Source organism: Bombyx mandarina, chromosome 28 (genome assembly GCF_030267445.1).
Source record: "Bombyx mandarina strain Sakado chromosome 28, ASM3026744v2".
NCBI classification, from domain to species: domain Eukaryota; kingdom Metazoa; phylum Arthropoda; class Insecta; order Lepidoptera; family Bombycidae; genus Bombyx; species Bombyx mandarina.
In genome coordinates this window covers 1,758,565-1,778,981 of record NC_143233.1, presented here as the reverse complement: position 1 = coordinate 1,778,981, position 20,417 = coordinate 1,758,565, and the positions used below count along the sequence as shown (strand labels likewise).

Genomic DNA, 20,417 nt, shown 5'->3' with positions numbered 1-20,417 from the left:
CCTGACGTCTTATCCTTTAGGCCACGACGACGAGGGCTCTCGTGTCGTGCCGCTTTATCGAAGTGGAAATTCACTACCTAATAGAAGACACGGGAGTAGTGGGGTCGTTGACCCCGATTTACAACTGACCTCTTAATGTTTTAAATTGCGTGCTGATTCCCTTAATTTTTGTTCTTTAAAATATATAATTAATACTATTATATAACAACATACACAGTACAATTATTAGTGCTTCGCTTATTAAATTAATGTTATTAATCACATCTGTTAAGTGAAATTAATACATTTTAGACGGTATTCCAATCGGCTGTCGATAATGCAATCATCGAAATAAAATAAAATAAATTGTAAATGGCAAACATTTATTTTAAGCATCAATAATAAATATAATATGAAATAAAAAATATAGAACTGATTTAAAATCAGTCCGTCATTTGAACATTAAACCACTAGGAAATAACAATGAAAATAAAAAATGCTAGCAATGTCATGATTTCTTAAACCAAATACACACAAACAAATCAATTAAATTTTAAAATTCAAATCAATTATAACATTAAAAATACACTCTGTACTAAGCAACTCAGTGGATTGTATATTTGCACAGGCGTCAAAAGCATATATGTGTTCGGTTTGAGTTTATTTTTAAATGTATAGTACCTACTTATTGTAATTCGAAAATTTTGCTGTTTGCAATTTTCCGTTTTTATCTAGGAACGCATAATGAGGTAGTAAAATCATCAAAAATAATGTTTATAATATCGATTATAATTTTGTTTCTGTCGCGAATTAGTCGTGCGTTACGATATGAAGCGCGCGACGATCTCAGGACATATTGAGACATCGATCTCATGTCGTAAGGTACATTCGCGTTGTGATGACCATGAGCTCGGATAACCATTGAAGACCAGGTTGACAGCAATAAAAAAGTCTTGCGTTATCCGACTTATCTTAGAGAATGAAAACAAATTACCAGAATCTACAAACGTATTCGAGAAAAGACGGTACTTTTAAAATATATTGTTACCACGATACCCTCAAATATCGGTCGCGTTTTTGGTTCTATGGTCATTCTTAAAGATTGAATGCGGACATATTTAATAGTAACGTTATCCACTAAGAGAGTCAACTTCAAACGTGAGGTAAATATGGAATCGCAACTTTACGTTACATTGGGGCTGATAAGCCGGCTGGCAATCACGGTAGCGAGCTTTCACTAGGGTTAAAAATCTAAAAACGAAGCTTTCACTAGTGCTTACAAAGCTAGAAAGCCTTCACTAGTGCTTACTAAAGCTAGAAAAAAAAAAACATTTGCAATATAATTTTCTATTGTGTTTTTGTCAACTGTACTTGTTTTCTGTTGAATAGATCCTGGTGAACTGTAAGAAATTAAAAATTGAAAAAATTTAAGTTCTTTTTTCACAATATCAAGCAAATGTCAAAATGTCATTACCAAAAAAAGAAACAAAAGCGAAAGCTGATATTATAAGACACCAAATCGAGGGGTGAAAAATTATTTGGTCTAAGCGACATTTCGTATTATACGCGACATCTATTTTTGTAATTAAATGTGCGTAATTTTTTTGTTATTAAATATCTTTTTCTAAATTTTAAACTTTAAATTGCTCTCGGGTAAAGTCTCAAAAATATCGCTTAAACCAATAACAGGTTTTCACGCATCGGAATCATTCTTAAAAAAAAAAAAAAAAACTAAATACACTCGCGAGCAAAGTCAATGTCTATTGTATGTATGTATTTATTTATATATGTCATTGAATGCATAAAACAAAGTTACCATAATGGTAAGCAAATTGTCCGGAATGATGTTTCCTATATTATCTAAGCTGAGACCACACCGTCGGGTACCGCTGCTCATTACTGCGACGACAGCCTACGCTTGCCGATAGGTGCGCTGTTCTTTTTTTTTTTTATTGCTTAGATGTGTGGACGAGCTCACAGCCCACCTGGTGTTAAGTGGTTACTGGAGCCAATAGACATCTACAACGTAAATGCGCCACACACCTTGAGATATAGTTCTAAGGTCTCAGTATAGTCACAACGGCTGCCCCACCCTTCAAACCGAAACGCATTACTGCTTCACGGCAGAAATAGGCGGAGCGGTGGTACCTACCCGTGCGGACTCACAAGAGGTCCTACCCCAGTAAAACTGGTGGTTCCAACTGTATACAAATTTGAGTTAACTTTTACGCTATCGAGAGCGTTAAAAAACTCGCACTAAGAACACAGTAATGTGGCCGCGGCTTAACGGGATATTTTGACCACATTCTAATTGAGGTGTGACGTGCAGTGGCGATATTATTTGACACATCATAACGCGGGAATTACCACTAGTTCTTATTAACAGTCATTAAACATAGGGAAGCAGGGACGAGACGAAAAGAAAATTACGTTGACCGATAGTGTGGACTCAGCATTAGGATAGGTCATTGACCTCGACGTAACATACAGGGTGTGTTCACGAAATCGATAATTTCATTGTGCGCTTAAACTATTATAGCATAGAATATTTTTTTTCGTGTGGGGCTATATTAAACTATACACTACATTATACCTATATCTAATGCTATACCATAAAACTACGGTATGAGGTATTTACTGTAAGGCACTGTGTCCTACAGGACGGCGTTACCGAACTGTTTGAATTCACTACACTATTTAAACGATATTAAACCATAAATGGAATACATTAGAGGTCGATTTTTAAAATCTTATGTCTATACTGGGTATTAGGAGACCGCTTCCGAAAACGAAGACAGATGATAGTACTAATGACACCTTTGTAAATGGGACGGTAAAAAAAATCGATCCTGATTTAAAAAAAAAAATCATATTTTTAAAACGATTTATTAGCATTATTTACGTCCCATCATGTTAGTGCAGCTAAATGAAACGATAGTTTAATAAAAAATACATTAATTTACTAAAAAAAAAAAACCAGCAATGAAACACAAAATCAGAAACAGCTGATGCTCGGGTCAACGAACGCCCGGGCGCGGCGCTGATACCGCGCTTCCCAAAATTTACAATTTGGAGGTACAAATTTTTTGGTTTCGGATGCGGTTTCCTAACACCCAGTATATTATTATATATTTTTACTAAATCTATTAGAGAAACGATCACACGAACAAGCTATTAAATAGCTCATCCGGCAGGATTCCATACTGTTTATTGTGGAGGTCAAACTATAGGCGGGGCGTTAAGGCCTCGATTCAACGCCACTAGGCCAGTGACACTCAAAGTTTGTAAGAATATTTGTTATTACGGGTACCCTGAATGTCGTCGCCAATATTGATTTATTGCGAATTATTAAAGTTTCAATGATGGGGGTCCGGGATATTTGAAACCGAAACAGGAAACTGTGGTGCCAGCCAGTGAGGGTAGATCTAGGAAGTTTAGATACGCTATGCAACTGCAATTTAGTTTTGGTCAAAAAAGAAAACCACTTTCCCTTCGAAATTACATAAAATTTCAACAAAAATACATTATGACTTGACGATATTTACTTTGCTGTCATATTATAGACTAATTTAGATGAAACTGTTCTATTTATTTAATAGATAAATATTAGTACATGCGTATCATGTGATTCTATAGATCCCCAAATCAATTCTTTAGAATTATTTTTATGGAGAACTTTGAGAGCCACCGGCCTAAACGCGAAGGAACTACTAATTTTATTATTTATATGTATCCCCTGTCCACGCAATGTACGACGTTATTTGCTTCTCTCAGCCTCGTTTCCTTAGTTTTAAACGGTTTGACTTGCCAGAAGTCGTCTATGTTAAGTTTTTCTTCGCTCTGTTGAAGAAAGAAAAATATGTATTAGGTTGGTGTATTAGGTAGCAGAAAATCTTTTCACGGTTTTTTATTTATTGCTTAGATAGGTGGAGGAGCTCACACCTCGTCACAGCAGAGTAAATGCGCCACCCACCTTAAGATATAAGTTCTAAGGTCTTAGTATAGTTACAATGGCTGCCCCGCCCTTCAAACCGAAACGCATTACTGCTTCACGGCAGAAATAAGTAGGGTGGTGGTACCTACCCGTGCGGACCCACAAGAGGTCCTACCACCAGTAAGCGGATACGTCTAAACCTAAACCTAAAAAAAAGTTACCTATTTTCCAGTCGATTCTTACCTCCATCTCCATACTAACAGCATCTTCGGGCGCCAAGACGATGAACGGCGTCGATTCGAAGCTAAAACCTAACCCGAAGTACGAGTATTTCTTGATTTCTTCCATGAACAATGACTTAGGGTAGATCTTATCAGGATCGCTACCTAAGCTTCGAATTTCTTGCGACAATACGTCGTAGTAATAGTCAATGAGTTCATCGTAGTGTTTGTCTCTTAGCTCACGAGTTGTGCACGCGTAAACAAAGAAGGAAACATCTAGAACCGGTGAGGCGCAGCGCGTCAGTTGGAAATCAATGATTTTCGCGTCAACCGGCCGACTATCAACGTATTTGTATAGGAAATTATTCGTCCAGCAATCCCCGTGAGATATGACTCCGGTATCAAGAGTATTCGTGGCGGCATCTACCATCTTCTTGTATATTTCCGGTACGGCGAATTCCTTGACCTTCTCCGAGTATATCGAGTTAGGATATTCCTTTTCGACAGCGTCTATCGCAATGAACCGAAGCCGATCCCAAAACTTCGAATACCAGTCCCACAGGCGTTCGTGGTAGTACGTCTCTAGCAATTCTTTACGAATCCTCTCGAACTCATCCGGTTTTTGGTCTTTCATTGCGAACGATATAGCGTGGAATCGCGCTAAGACCTTGAACGACAATTTCGCGTGGTCATAATCTATACCTTCCTGTCTGACGGCGCCGCCGTAATCATATATCGATTCGTCTTCCAAACAAATGACGTCATGGACCCCGTCGACGTATGAGAATACCAATTTCGGGCATTTGTCGAACGGTTCATTGGCGCTTTTTGAGGCTCGGAACTTTGATAGTTCAGGTAAGACTTTCTCGTAGAAACTGATCTCGTTATAGAAGAACTCATTGCTGCGGAACGTTAAGCGCCTAGATACGTTTTTTGGGATGCTCTTTAATACGCACTGGACGTGCTTCGACTCTTTGTTCGAATTCAGGCCGTAGATTTTGATGCGAATCAACTCGCTGAGGTAGGAATCACCCTTGCCGGTGTCGCCGACATACTGAAACCGTTACTTAAGTTTCGATTAATTGATAAACATTGCTGATGTAAAACTTAAAACTACGCAATATTTTTTTTTAGATGGCCGATGATTTTACTTTCGGCGTGCAATTAAGGACTTAACCGGGTAAGTGTGGCTCTTAGAAGTGTTCAGTCTAATTTGTTCTCTCAAAACGACTGGGAAGATTGGGATTCTTCGAGCCTAGAAGCGACAGGTCTGCGGCAGATATAGTCAGAATGCTGATAGCGGAATCAACTACCACTAATGATAATCACAAAAATTTGTGAGACTTGTTTATTATACGTCGCGGTATTTACGTTGGGTTACTTTTCGACATCTTAAGCTTATAAACCCAAAACGATGATGACCCTTAGATGGTGAGGTTCAGCAGCCACTGGGCCCATAAGGCACGAAATTAAAGTTCCAATTAAAGATAAAGAGTAGCTTGGATATTATATATCATTACCTCCCAATGGGTGAAGGTTGTGTCCTCACCGAACCATTTGGTTAGAGATTCGTTCAGTCTCTCGTTGGTGATGAGAGGAGACACGCCGGTCAACGTTTTGAAGTCGTCTGCCATTTTGTTTTGCCTGTCAAACAAAAACATATTGCATTCGAAAACGCAAACTATTTTTTACACGAACAAAAGCTATTCAAATTTAAATGTTTATTAAACAAGTTTACCGTTACAGGCTCTTCTGAAGAGTTACAACAACAACCTTACCGCGCCGATTCGGAATATACTTTAGAATCTGATAATGTATCGATAAGAAAATCAAGGCTTCTAATTTTCAACCTCATTAGAACGTTATTATCCTTCAATAACGTTATCTATCTGTAGATATTTCAAATGTAATTGGATTAGTGGCGAATAAATTAAAGATGCACTGGACAGTAATTTAATTGTTTCATCTGAATTTCTTCCTAATTTTTACAACTAAACTTAGAAGACGTCTCTTTTTCACATCGTTCCATCTATTTTGTTTTCTTTTTCTCTTTCTGAAATCTACTCTCACTAACACTTTAGCGCTCCGTACCTTAATCTTCATACATTCGGTTCTTACCTATCTACCTAGTCAGGTCATAAATTCTGTCACATGTTTAATGTAAAATAATTGAAACAAGTTTATTCATTATGTAACCATTCATATACCAAAATGAACTTAACAAAACATAGATTCTTATGACATTAAAGTTTATTCAAAATGACCTCCGTGATTTTGAATACAGGCCTTCAATCTGCGCGGCCAGTCGTCTATCGCAGCACGAACGAGGTCCATGTCAATATCGGCGGCTGCCTTAAGGATGTCTTGAGTGACTCCAAATTGGGATGAGGCTTTGAGCACGCCTTTTCCTCCAAGTGTTGCCATATCTTGTAATCTAACGGATTCAAATCTGGGCTGGAGGAGGGCCAGTCTTCGTGCCGGATGAAGTCGATTTCACGCGCCGCCAGCCAGTCTTGTGTGCTCTTCGCTCTATGAGCTGGCGCCGAATCTTGTTGGAATACCCAGTGCCTGTTATTGAACATGGTATGAGAAACAGGTTCCACAAGGTTCGTCAGGACTGTATTTTGATACACAACTGCATTTGTTTTTACACCTTTCTCACAAAAATGTACCTCTGTTAAGCCCCAATAAGAAACTCCCAACCATACCATGAGCGAGGATGGAAAATTACCTCGTTGGACACGCGGAATACGGTTGCTCGCTTCTTCACTACTGTGTGCGTACACCTTATCATTTTGTTTGTTGTAGCTCTCTTCTACGGTAAAAATTTTTTCATCCGAAAAAAGAATTTCCCGATATTTTTTTCCCGCGTACCGCTTCAACAAAGCGCGGCATCTCTTCAGTCTCAGGTCCATTAGACGAGCATTCAAACGATGTCCTGTTTTTCTTCGATATGCCCGAAGCCCTAAGTCTTCATTTAACACCCTTTTCACCGTGGTTCTGCTTAACCCCATCTGAAGGGCCAACAGTTTCTGCTTACGTTTGGGATTTCTTTGAATTCGCGCCTTCACAGCTTTTATCACTGCTGGAGTCCTAACAGACCGAGGGCGACCACTTCTTGACCTGTCATCTACACTAGAGTCTTCATTGTATCGTTTGATGGTACGATAAACGAACCTTTGGTTATATTCAAATTTTTCAGTATGTTAAAAATTTGAATTGGCGCGTAGCCGCAACGATGCAACGCAATAACTGCAACACGGTCTTCTTTAAGCGTCCACTCCATATTTAAAAATGGGTAAAATTCTAAAAGTTATACATTTTTATTTTCATGAACAATGCGAAATTCGAATTCAATAAACTTTTTTGTGGCCAGCATTCTAAAAGAAAGTTTTTACTGTGTGACAATACTTATGACCTGACTAGTTATATATTAATACGTGAAGCAAAAACTTTATCCCTTTTACCGAAAATTGTGCGGACGGAGGAATATGAAATTTTCCACACTTATAGAGAATATAGAGAAGAAGTGCACAATGGTAATATTTTTTTTAAATAATGCAAAAAAGATACATTAAATCAATAAAGAAGACATTACACACACTACATACCATGTATTTGACGCACACACGCATGCATACCATTTATTGTCAAACTTTTGTTCTTGACGTTTGTTGTCAAATTGAGAATAAATTAAATATTGTTTGTCTTTGTTAATATTTTTTATAGTGTAGTCTTGGCGAAATTTGTGATTATAGAAGTATAAAATACAATCATAATAGTGTACAAACTTACAATTCCAATTAATTATAGTCGAATTTCGACTACTGAGGGACCTCTAGTCCTAGGTTAATGTGTATAGTTTCTAATATAAATGTCTTTGAGTAAACTATTTCAAAAATAGCCGTATTTACTCCGAGACATTTCTTTTTTTAATTCACTTAATATAAACTAATATTCATTCGTAGATATAAACCCGACCATATCTACTGACACATAAAGATGAATTTTATTTAATACATTCGCTCTTTTGTTACGTCGTTGGCATAAAACAAAAACTGACAATATCCAAACGTCTTTAACGATTACACGAAGCAATAGCTCGTCAATAGCACGTACGGTTGACGAACAGACACAGAATAAATTTCAATTAATTGATAAGTACTATCTGAATTGTAACGTTCCCAATATCATATATATTGAAGTTTCCTGTCCATTCACCGCGTCAGTCGAGAGGTTATTGACCCGGATCACAGTGGCATTTCTGGGTCGACTATGCGGTGTAATCTAGTTTAACACTGCTTCATCTCTTTCTGTAGATATCGGGAAAGGCGACTAAGCCAATTCCGGAAATTTTGATAACGAATGAACGAGCAGCGTTCTCTAAATATTATACTAGCCCACTGCGATCACGAACCGGTATTTGTCTAGTGGTAGGTCATATAGTAAGCCCGCAAGGAAGAGTACCACCCTTCTCCTAGTTCTTTTTTTTTTAATTGCTTTGGTGGGTGGGTAAATGTGCCACCCACCTTGAGATATAAGTTCTAAGGTGTCAACTATAGTTATAACGGATGCCCCACTCTTCCGAACCGAACCACATTACTGCTTCACGGCAGAAATAGGCAGGGTGGTGGTACCTACCCGCGCGGACTCACAAGAGGTCCTACCACCAGTAATTACGCAAATTATAATTTTGCGAGTTTGATTTTCATTACATGATGTTATTCCTTCACCGTGGAAGTCACACAAGGTCGGAGTCAGGGTTGTTGAGAAATATTTGGTATTCGTGACAAAGAAATAGTCGCAGACATCAAGATACAAATGTTCAATAAGTATGACAAAAGCTTTGACATTATATAACTTGTTTTTTTTGTAGTATTGATATCTTATGGTGTGAACCGTGAACCCCAGAACTTTGTTATTTTATAAAAGCTGAAAGTTTGTCAGCACATGCTCCCAACACAGGTAAGAATGATGGACCATTATGAAGTTTGGGTTACCGTGGCTTTGGCAGGTACAGGTGTGTAAAATACCGATCTAAATTCATTAAATAATAAAGTGCAATTTTTTGGTATTACCTTCAGAATATTATTTAAAATCACGTTATTCATCGCCAGACACTTAACATCGTGTCAGCCCCTTGCCAGACTCCCATAATGTTCATAAAATTATAACTCTTCTTACGTAATAGTATAAGAGCTGATTTTATATATAACTAGCTGTACCCGTCCGCTTCGCTGGGCATTTAAAATTAACATTATTATTTCTCACCCCCACAAACATAATTAACGCCCCCGTAACTGGCGTAGGGAGTCCAACACTCATATAAATATTAGCCTATCCATTAAGTAAACTATTTTCTACATGGATACCAAGTTTCAAGTCAATAGGATGCATGGTTCAGTAGTTATAACGGAACATCCGTAAAAACCACTGTAGATTTATATATTAGTAGGTATAGATACTTGGGTAATAAGTAGATGATATTCCCTCATTAGCCAGAAATATTTGATAGATCCAACCCCTTGCCAGACAAGCATGTAGGGTAGTTGTACGACAATATATAGATTCCCGCATTTTCGGTGGCTTCAGATTTACCGATGCGGTGAATCATCTCGTGCCTTACGAGAGCAACTGACCGAGGTCAGTCTGTTACATTCAGATCTTACGTTACCAAGACAAAGTTTCTTGAAAACAAATAGTTTCAGGGTTTTTTGACGATGCGCCAGAAACAATTTTTTTTTTTAAATATTGAATATAGTATTGTGCTTGCCTATTGCTGTTTTTGCCAAGACTATTTTTACTTTTTACAATTCCGGTTACGACCGCAACCAGTTCTTCTCACAGGTTTATTTACAGAGAAAATATAGAAAAAAAAACACACACAAGACCAAGCCGAACTAAAAATTTAAATTAATCCTCTTCTATCTGCGGTCTGGATAAAAGGTTCGACCAAGATAATAATATATTTGGTGTCGTAATCGGCGTCTAGTAGTACTAAATTGACAACATCCTAAAGATTATTGTAACTATGCTGTAAGATTTCGTTACATAGATAGAGTGACAGGTCAATAAAACGTATTTATAAGATAAGAGTTTAAAGATTAAATTTTATGTATAATAAAAATAGGGCACGTGCTAATTGTAAAACATTTTTACGCAAATTAGTTATGGAAAATGTTTTCAATTTTAAGCGTTGGCGGTTTTTTGAAGTAACGAACGACGGTAGCAACTGATAATTAGACGGGCCGTATAATCGTCAGCCTGCAGAGCCAATATAAAAAAATCGTAAGGTTTAAATCTGAAATCAAATCAAAAAAATTTTATTCAACATAAATGAAAGTACATATTTGTTGAACGTCAAAAGAACTACCGCCAATTCACAAGAACTAGCCTCCGTCCTGAGAAGAATTGGCAAGAAACTCAGCGGGCACGTTTTTTTTTTTTTTTTAATAAGAAATTATTATTTATTAATTTTTTAATATTACATTTTTTTTTTAATATGAATTTTTTACAATGAGTATTATAACGTAACAATTACTACAATATTGAAATGCCCGGAGCGAGCAACTCATTCCCACTTTGTGCAATCTTCTAGATAATCATTGACTTTATAGTAAGCTTTATTGCACAGATGTTCTTTAACAGATTTCTTAAACCTATGTATATGTAGGTTCTGAACATCTTGTGGGATTTTGTTGTACAGGCGCACAGACAAACACCCGAATGAATTTCGTATCTTATGCAACCTACTCATCGGCACAACAAGCTTGTGTTTGTTCCTAGTATTTCTATTATGTATGTCCGACTTTTTAGGAAACTCCTCAATATGTTTACGAACATACATAAAATTTTCAAAAATGTACTGGGATGGCATAGTGAGAACTTTAATTTCTTTAAATTTCTCCCTCAGGGATTCCCTTGAGTGCATGTTATAAATAGCACGTATAGCTCTTTTCTGCAGAATAAATATCATTTCTACATCGGCCGCATTGCCCCATAGCAAAATGCCATACATAGCCCTTGCGCCCGCGGTCCGCTCCTAACATCTGCGGACCGTCCAGTTCCGCATACCCCGCACGCTCTCTAGGCGCTTATCATACCCGAGTCTGTGGACCAAATGGTAAACAGTCGACGTCGCCCTAAGCACGTCATTACGGATCCTCCCGATCCATTAACGGTGCTTTTAAGTACCACAGGCACCAGTCACCATCATCGTCGAACCCGTCGCGACGAAGGGCTCGACGAGTGAATTAACCCATAAACAGAGCCCACTGAATTTCTCGCCGGTTCTTCTAGTGGGTCGCGTTTCCGATCCGGTGGTAGATTCTGCGAAGCACTGCTCTTGCTAGGGCCAGTGTTAGCAACACGCCCGGTTTGAGCCCCCTGAGCTCCTATCAGCATAGTAAAAAAAAGGCGCCTGACCCCATAGGAGGATCGGCCCAGAAAAAGAAAGGTCTGAAACATAATTAACTAGAGAACGTCTGAAACATAATTAACTAGAGCGACATAGAAAGATTCTGAAAACGCCTCTGTGTAACAGTAAAATTTTACGAATAACATATTTGGTTAACGCCCACGTTCAATGACGAATGACCTTAAGCTTGTACTATTGTATGAAGGCCTTGAGTTTAGTTCAATCATAGAAGAGACACGTGGCCTTTAGTAATTGGCTCTATTGGATGTTGTAAAACCGGATGATACGTTAAAGCGTGTTTTAAAGGGTTAGATGCGAAATATGTTTTAAATTGCTTCTTTTTTTTTAAGCAGCATTGTATTCTTTATGATAGAGGATTGAAATTTTTGTTTGACGTAATCAAGGCGGAAGTGTAAAATTATTGGCATTAACTAGTTTATTATGATCCGTACACAGATAATACAATCATATCGTCCATAAATGAGTTTCGTTCATTATTTTAATTTTAATGTAATACAAATTAAAAAAAACATTACCCTGCTACAGGGTAAGTCGGGTAAAATATTAATAAAAAATCCGAGCCCTAAACTTGGAATTAAAATGGCTAAAATAAGATAATACGGTATAAGGAACTGTTCTCAAAGTCTAAATATGTATATTTATTGATTGTTGTCCTATCTTATCTTATTTGAATTTTAGATCGAGTAGAATAGATTATAACGACACATTGGTACTAGTAGCGTTCTTTTTAAAAAGCGTATCTAATGATTAATTACAATTAATGAGATTAATTAACGATTAAACACATTTAGGAAACATGATTATCTGTATATTTTAAATTAATCACAAAAGCTGAAGATAAAGCTGCACGCTAACCTAGATACAAGGTCTCATGATGATCATGATAACACCATTTAGTCAAAATTTAGAGTTCCTGACCGGGTTGACTTTTTTGAATAATTATCGACTATATACTAGGCCTATGTTTTTATTTTTATTAAGGAAAAACATGGTATTTCTAACTAAGTTTAATGAATGATAAATACAATAGAATGATACCATTCAAATATGGAAAACTATTTGATTTGGATATTTTACAAAAAAGATGAACCAGTTTTTATTGATTGGAAGTTATGTTTTTAAAAATGTTAGATTGTTTTCCGGCATTATGACTACCAAACACAATAATCAAAACTGCGTTAGGCAGACTCTGCACCTGGCATTTCTGACATTCATGAGAGACAGTAACCACTTACCATCAGGTGGGCTGTATATTAGTCTGCCTACACGGGCAATAAAAAAACTAGCAAATATCTTTGACAAAGACACAGTGATACCATCAAGTCACTATCCACTATAATAATAAGGATTAATATCCCTTCCGAGCATTTTATTTCTGTCCCTGATAGTTTTCAGAATGCTCTTTATCTAGATTGTTTTCATTATGTTGTCAAGTAGATTGGTTATTTAATTAGATTAGGTTGGGTGATTGCTTTTAATTTAATTCACACCACATGTTTTGTTAAATTTATTAATTTTCCGGAGTTGAAAAGCTAAGAGCCTTAGTAGTCAGTATAAGATTCTTGGCATGAAGTTTTTTTTTATTGCCGTTGTAGGCAGACGAGCAGACCTGATGGTGAGTGGTCACTGTCGCCCATGGACTTCAGCAATGCCAGGGGCAGAGCCAAGCTTGTGCCTTCCAAGCCGTTTCTATTTTGTTGGGTTTAGAGCAATATGTCACATTTTATATCACACATAATCTTTATACTACAGACACATAATTTAATTTATACTTACATAACACAGTTATTCAAGATTCAATATTTGCTTCTCTATGTACATATGGTGGGTAATCAACGGAGCAGACATTTCTTGAGTTTTTTTTTAATTAATAAGCAAATAAACAAACTCATGGCTCTCCTGGTACTTGGTGGTTTCCACTGTACTACCACCAATCTTGAGGCATAAGCTTTGAGGCTCAATCTTATAGTGTTGACTACCCTTCAAACTAGGATGTATTACTGTTTTAGGGCAGAAATTGGCAGGGTAGTGAGACCTATCTATGTTGCTGTGTAAAGCACCAGTAAAATATGAATTTTAGTGTTTTTGAGTAAGTATTCTAGGTAAGCTAATGTGAAAATGACATTAGTTAATTGTATATTGTGGTATTTGCCTATTTTGCTTTGTTTCTTAATTTTATTTAGCTCGTTAAGTTTTATTAATATATTGGTAGGTATAAGCAAGCTAAAGTAGCAAGATTGGCATCTTATTTGTAGAAAAAACAATAAGTTAAGTAAATTCTGGATTGAAGACAGTGGACCGGTAAATTTATTGTAGAGAATACCCAGTAACAAGATGGAGAAACAATATATGCCAAGTAGCATGCAGTGGAGTGGAGTGCCTTGCTTAAAATAGGCTGTTAACCCTTTGCAATCGAGATGTGAATAGCTCAAAATATGTGATAATCATCAATCGCTCGGGTGCAAAGGGTTAATAATGATGATAATGATGATTTAATTCATTTCTGACTTACTCATGTAGTGTTAGCATAGTTGTACTGTAATTGACTGCAGACTATATTAATTATTTACTAGTTGCTCAGAAAAATTTATGATTGTGCGTGTTCCTTATGTGAAATTAAAAAAAAACTGTCACATTCCATCATTTAAACATATTTTCGGGACTAAGACTACATAATTTAGAACTTTGTGTTTTAGCGGATTACGAGTGGAAGGATGTGTCGCAAGCGCTGACTGGATGGGTTCATGAAAGGAAAGCGTCATGGTTCGAAGTAGGTACTTCCGATTTCTAAGAACCCACTTGACACTTGACATTAAAGTAGACGCCGTGGTAAACGTGTTCTTTGAACAGTTAAAATCTTCTGTTTTATAACTTTTCAATCATTTTAATTCACTTGTCGGTTATAAAAAAGTTTCGTCTTACATAATTAAATTATTTTCACGGAAATATAAATGTGTCATAGTATGTCGGTGAATTTACTCACCGCAAAAATAAGGTTATCTATTTTTTTATAAAAAGGAAGTTTTTATAGAAATCAATGCTTACCTTAAAAAGAATTTGAATTATATTTAAAAAATTCTCAGTTATTAAATAACGTTTTAGAATTAATAAACAACGAATTTTAAAACGTCTCCGCGTCGGACGTACTCACTGACTTTCTTTAACTCACTGCAAGCAAACAACTCACTCTCTGCCAATATCTAACTGTTTCTGTCAAAAAAAAGACATCGAACGCTATTTTTATAGACAAGTATTTGGGCGAATTGCCATTGAAAAAATACGCTGGAAAAGGAAAATATATTTGACAACTTAGTGACGTGGTCAGTGATGTGAAGGCCATGTTGACTTCTTTCTCATCATTTTACTGAGATCATTTTACATTTTATTTCATTGCAACTGAACTAATTTAATACCATAAGCATTTCATTTAACTTTCTGTATGACAGATGTTGCTTCACCATATTTTGCATTTAAATTAGTTTTTTGATGTGATTTCCCTTTGCTTGTCCAATTGGGTAAATAAAAAGTCTTATTGGTAAAATATTTTTTTTGGTTTTTAATTGATTTGTTTTGTTAGTTTCTCTCGTTAGATTGATCTCTTTCTCGAGGTTAGGCAGGTTTAATTTCTAGTTAAACATGTGTCCCAGACGTACTGGCCTACAGCTATGAGCGTAAAACTAAGAATCTTTACTGAAATTGGCACTACATGGGCATTCGACATAATTTTTGTTTTGTCCATGTTCATGTTAAGGCCCATTCGGACAAAGGCCTACTGAGGTCATTGAACAATGTACTGAGGTCCTCCAAGGTCTCAGCCATAACCATAATATTATCGGTAGAGTTGAGTTGCCTGAAGGTGAGTAATGTAATGATCGTTGATGTTGATGCCTAGCCCTATTTAAAACCATTCTCCAATGAGAATGGTTTTTTATTTAAAACCATTCTCCAATGAGAATGGTTTTAAAGTTTTAGGCTGGCAAGGTTTTAAAGTTTTGGCATTGACCAAACATCTTTCGATTTGATAAATTAACCTAAATCATAAACAGCAGATTTACAGAAAAACGAATATGCACTCTATGGAGGGTAGAGGCATGGAGAACTTATATTAACCTATCTATCTATCTCTTAGGTTTATGGCGTTTCCTATCCACAGATTCGGTAGAATCTGGCGCCAAGTTCCGTTCAAAAATCCCGTTGTAAACGGAGCGCCAGACTACCGACTGTGTTTACTGTGAGCAGAACAGTTTTTTGAGATTGCGAAATTTTATTTAATTCTACGGTACTTCTGGTTCCTAAATTGTATTTTATATCAATCACTCACAACTTTATTTTACTGATATTAACTAGTTATATCAATTACAACAATTAATCTACTTGAAATTATTAATTTTATCACCACAAACTATGTCTCGCTCAAAAATTTCGATCATAGATTATACACTTAATATATTTGAGATAGATGCGCAACTCTCATTTTTATTTTTGCTTTAGTTAGAGCCCGGGACAGCAGGCGTCGCTGCTGTCGATTATTAGTCTCCCTACCCCCCACCAGGTGGCTTTTTTAGTAATTTTAATATTTTTTATAATTAACTCTCTTTATGAAAAAATCTTATCGTTTAGAATCGCTGAAATTCCCGGTAGTACTTATGAAATATTAAAGAACGTTTGATTGTGTTCAGCATTCTAATCGATAAGACCTTTTCATACAGAGAGAAAACAGTTTTTTTAAATAAAAAGCTGTAATTCTCTGTAAGCTATTTAATTTCCCTATATTACAAACAATTTACTGTTAAAAGATAGTATGAACGTACAATTGTATAAAATTTCGAATAACAATAACTCCTCTAGATTAATCCTACTAGAGTACTTAATAACATTAAATCGAAAGTTATCTAAAAGTTAATTAAGTCTAGATAATCAAATCATTCAATGTCACTTAAGTCATTTGTGCGAAATATAAACATGTCAGCTTTCCATTACAAACATAGTAGACAATTTGAATTAAATTTAATAAATTTGTTTCTTAACTATAGCAGTTCTTGCTTAAAGTTGATCGTGACAGATCATGACCTTGTATGAAAATATTACATCTATAAACACTACCTATGCTTCGTCATACAATAATTGTCATTTATACTAGCATTGTGGAGATAATACACACACTAAAGTGAATACTAAATTATTCTTAGCATTCTTATAAACATTTAGAAATTTAAGAAACGATTAACCCACAATCATGTTCATAACATGTGACATTTTGTTCTGCACAAACGTTTTATTACATGATTTGAAAAACAAAAAATGTTTAAAAAATGTAATGATGATTTAAAGTACTCTTAAATATTGATAGTTTGTACTTAATGACGCTTATAGTAATCTTAGACATGATTACATTAGTTATACTTTTATTCCCTATCTAAATTATTTCTATTCTGACGTTTCTGATGCTTTAGCTTTGGTAATACTAGATGAAACAAACAGCAGATTGAAAGAAAATCATCTTAAAGTTAATTACATTCATTACAAACCATTAGTTTACATTTTGTTACAAAAGAAACTGGTGTTCGTTACATGCAAATGAATTATAAACATACACATGCAAACATAAAATGTAAATTTATCTTTTAATCCAAATTAAATGTACACTAATATTACATCTAAATAATAGAAAGGGTTTCGAAAATTTTTATTGCACTCAACAGCAGACGAGCACGCAACCCGGCCCATGATAAGTGGTCACCAGTGCTTATAAACTTCAGCAGTGCCATAGGGGTTGCTGTCTATCACTTAAGTTTTAATAAATTATTAATATACTCAGTCACAAGCATATTGATTTCACATAATGAAAATGTAAGAAACATAATCATGTTTGGGCATTTTCATTTATATCTGCTCATACAGAAAACACAACTTAGCAAATATATTCCACAGTTAATCTAAATAATTGCAAATAATGCTTTTAAAGACCGTTGACTTTTGATCATTAATTAAAATCATCTTCTCGTAGAATTTACAAAAGGTTATTTACAAAAATTTATATCAGTATTTTCATATATTACTAACTTACTAATTACAACTATTCAAACGTAATACTATAACTACAAGAACTAAACAACCTATTTTAAAACAAAATTGGCATCAATTTAGTTCTTATGAACTATTTCAATTATTAATTTATCAATTATAAACATATTTAAAAAAAATTAAGATCCCTTGAGAGTTCACGTTCCTTGCTGAATCAGTTTCTCTTCTGAAACGGAGAAACAAAGTATCTTAAGTATGTAACAAATATTGAAAAAATACGACCATGAAAAATTTTGTGTTAATGTAATCTTACTTACAAATTAATATATTACATAACACGTTCTGGTTCAAATATAGTGCATCAATCTTTTCATGTTTCAGACATTTTAGTGCTCCTTATAATTTTTCCATAAAATTTTGTCATTATCAAACCTTTGTCTACAAAAATAAATGCATTATTTTATATTGGGTAGAAGGATGAACGTGGTCACAGGCCACTTGGTGTAACTTAGTTATCAAACACCAGGAAACAAAACGTGAATGCCATCATCTAACTTTGGATGTGAGATCAATTGTGCTGTATTTTATTTAAACAGGAAAGCATGACTGATTGATCATTCCAAAAAACTAGTTCGGGCCCACTTGACAATAAGCATATAATACGCTGAGTTGCAAAACATAAATACTTCCACCCACTCGAGACAATTTTATTATTTGAGGTGTGTGTGTGATAGTACGAGACTTAATACCGACTGTTTTGATCAAAACTTAACATATATGATAGCTAGGCAGCAGAAATAGGAAGGACCATTAGTTGGTGCTAATTCATTTAATTATATTATGAATAATAATTCTGTTAGCAAATAATATACCGGGAAAATAGTGTAAACTCACCGTTATCAAGGCATCCGAAATAGCATTTCATTTTCGATCTTCGAGGCATGCTGATTTTTAATAATAAACATTCTGTAAGAAATGAAAATAGTTACACAGGCGAAACGCTAACGAAGAAAAAAGTATTGGAGCCAAGTTATGTCTAAAGAGAATTCAAAACAGAGTTTCTCAATGTCTAATCGTCTAATATTCTCATAAAGCTAAAAGTTGCTCTAAATTAATACTACAACGTAAAATAACTCACACCAAGACCAAAAAAAAACGATTTAAAAAATTAAATCGTTACGACATTTTGAAAACTTTTTTTTTTTTTTTGAGATTGTTTTACGGCCCTGGAATTTTGAAAACTTCAAAGCAGTGTTTCCACTTACGTTTTTTTTAACACATTTTACCCTAGTTTCTTTTGAATTTACCCTAAAATTTCCTAGACAACTTTCATAAATCCTTTATATAGAAAGCGTAAATAAAATACAGAAAATAAACCACAGCATATTATTTAATGTAGGTATATATAATATAAACGCCCCCAGAAGATCATAGATCTATAGGATTAGAATTTTCAAGGAAGTCGACGCATTGCTTTTATATTCTTTTGCTGCACAACCTAACACTGTTCGGTTCTAAAATTGAGCAATTGTTTGCTGGCAAAGTTGGGAACTTTCTATGAAGCAAGCCGTTCAGGGTTTCATTAGAAAGCCTGTTTCTTTTGTCAGTTTTTAAATTTGAGAACACTGAATAATCTTTCCACCTCAGTCTTTGAAGAAGGAACTGCTAGCAAAAGTGAAATGACAATTACAAGGTTTTCGTAAATGAAATTACCATGATAATCTTTCATGGTACATGAAGTACCTGTATATTACAATACAAGTAAGTTCTGGTGACATCAACGAAAATAGGTAAATAAAAATTTGGCGGATTATACTTATTGGGATTCTGGGGAATCCCTAAGAAAAAGCAGTGGCTTAATCTATGATTTACTTTACTAGAGGGTTACTGTTGAATCAAACCTTTATAGTTTTTATATACAACTCTGTTTTATTCTTTTACTTGTCAACTCGACTTAATGTCATTCTCTCTCCATAAAATAAAATGTTCATTGTTTTACTTTAATTATCGTTTATTTTAAAATTCACAACAGTTACTAGTATAGGCTTTGCTTTTTACCCCGAAATATCCTAAATCCTGGTATTTTTTAAATTGTCTTTATCATCCAAAATATCAGCTATTTTTCCCTAAAAAAGGGAGAATTCCCTAAAAGTGGAAGCACTGCTTCAAAGTACGCTACATTTTTTATTGAGTCAGAACTCATATCTGCCATCTAGTGAGTTTATTAGATCATTAATGCCTAAAAGTTACAAAAATGACGTCGCCACAGGAGTAAGATGACGCTAGTTGTATGTTATTTTCCTTTGTATGGGAGTTGCACCCCCCTGATTTCGATCCTGACTTTTTTCGATGTTAAAAGTGACATGCCACAGACTATAAATATTCGAGAATGGTAATCTACGGCCGCCAGGGTGCGCTGGAATTATTCCTATTTGTAATGGATTTTATGACCTGGTAACTGAGACCTTTAAGTCATGTCTTATTTTAATTTATATTCATATTTTTATGAAAAATGATATTATGGAGTGAAATGAAATGTGATATTATGGAGTGAAATGAAATGAGATGAGATGATATGGAATGAAATATAATCTCAGTAAAATGGTGGTGGTCATTTACTAAGATCTCAGTGGACTTTTTGGAGGAAACCGAGAAGTTACGTACAGCGGCTTTGTTTCATTTTCCCACATTTGTGCACTTTCACAGATATTAAACAGTTAATAAACCACTATTATTACACATTTAAACCAGAAGAAACACTAAATAGACAAATTAAAACAAATCACACAACTTCACACCTCGCGTTCCCGCCAAAAAGTCA

At 35.2% G+C, this 20,417-nt stretch overlaps 1 protein-coding gene and 1 long non-coding RNA gene across 3 annotated transcripts; both read right to left on the bottom strand.

The window, feature by feature from the left end:
* Positions 1-345: 345 nt before the first annotated feature.
* On the bottom strand, positions 346-14,851 carry LOC114240962 (uncharacterized). 2 transcript variants are annotated; one of them, XM_028171662.2, is made up of 4 exons: positions 14,618-14,851; positions 5,655-5,778; positions 4,157-5,188; positions 346-3,819 (listed from the first exon to the last, which is right to left on the bottom strand). In XM_028171662.2, the coding sequence occupies exons 2-4, from the start codon at positions 5,766-5,768 to the stop codon at positions 3,703-3,705; spliced, it is 1,263 nt and encodes a 420-aa protein (XP_028027463.2). In that variant the 5' UTR covers positions 5,769-5,778; positions 14,618-14,851; the 3' UTR covers positions 346-3,702. The 2 variants fall into 2 exon arrangements, with proteins under 2 accessions (XP_028027463.2, XP_028027462.2); XM_028171661.2 differs by lacking the exon at positions 14,618-14,851 and adding an exon at positions 14,085-14,306.
* Positions 14,852-16,315: 1,464 nt separating this feature from the next.
* On the bottom strand, positions 16,316-18,825 carry LOC149499676 (uncharacterized). Its single transcript, XR_016325564.1, has 4 exons — positions 18,735-18,825; positions 18,491-18,562; positions 17,914-18,034; positions 16,316-17,822 (listed from the first exon to the last, which is right to left on the bottom strand). It is a non-coding gene; the product is annotated as an uncharacterized LOC149499676 (long non-coding RNA).
* Positions 18,826-20,417: the final 1,592 nt, after the last annotated feature.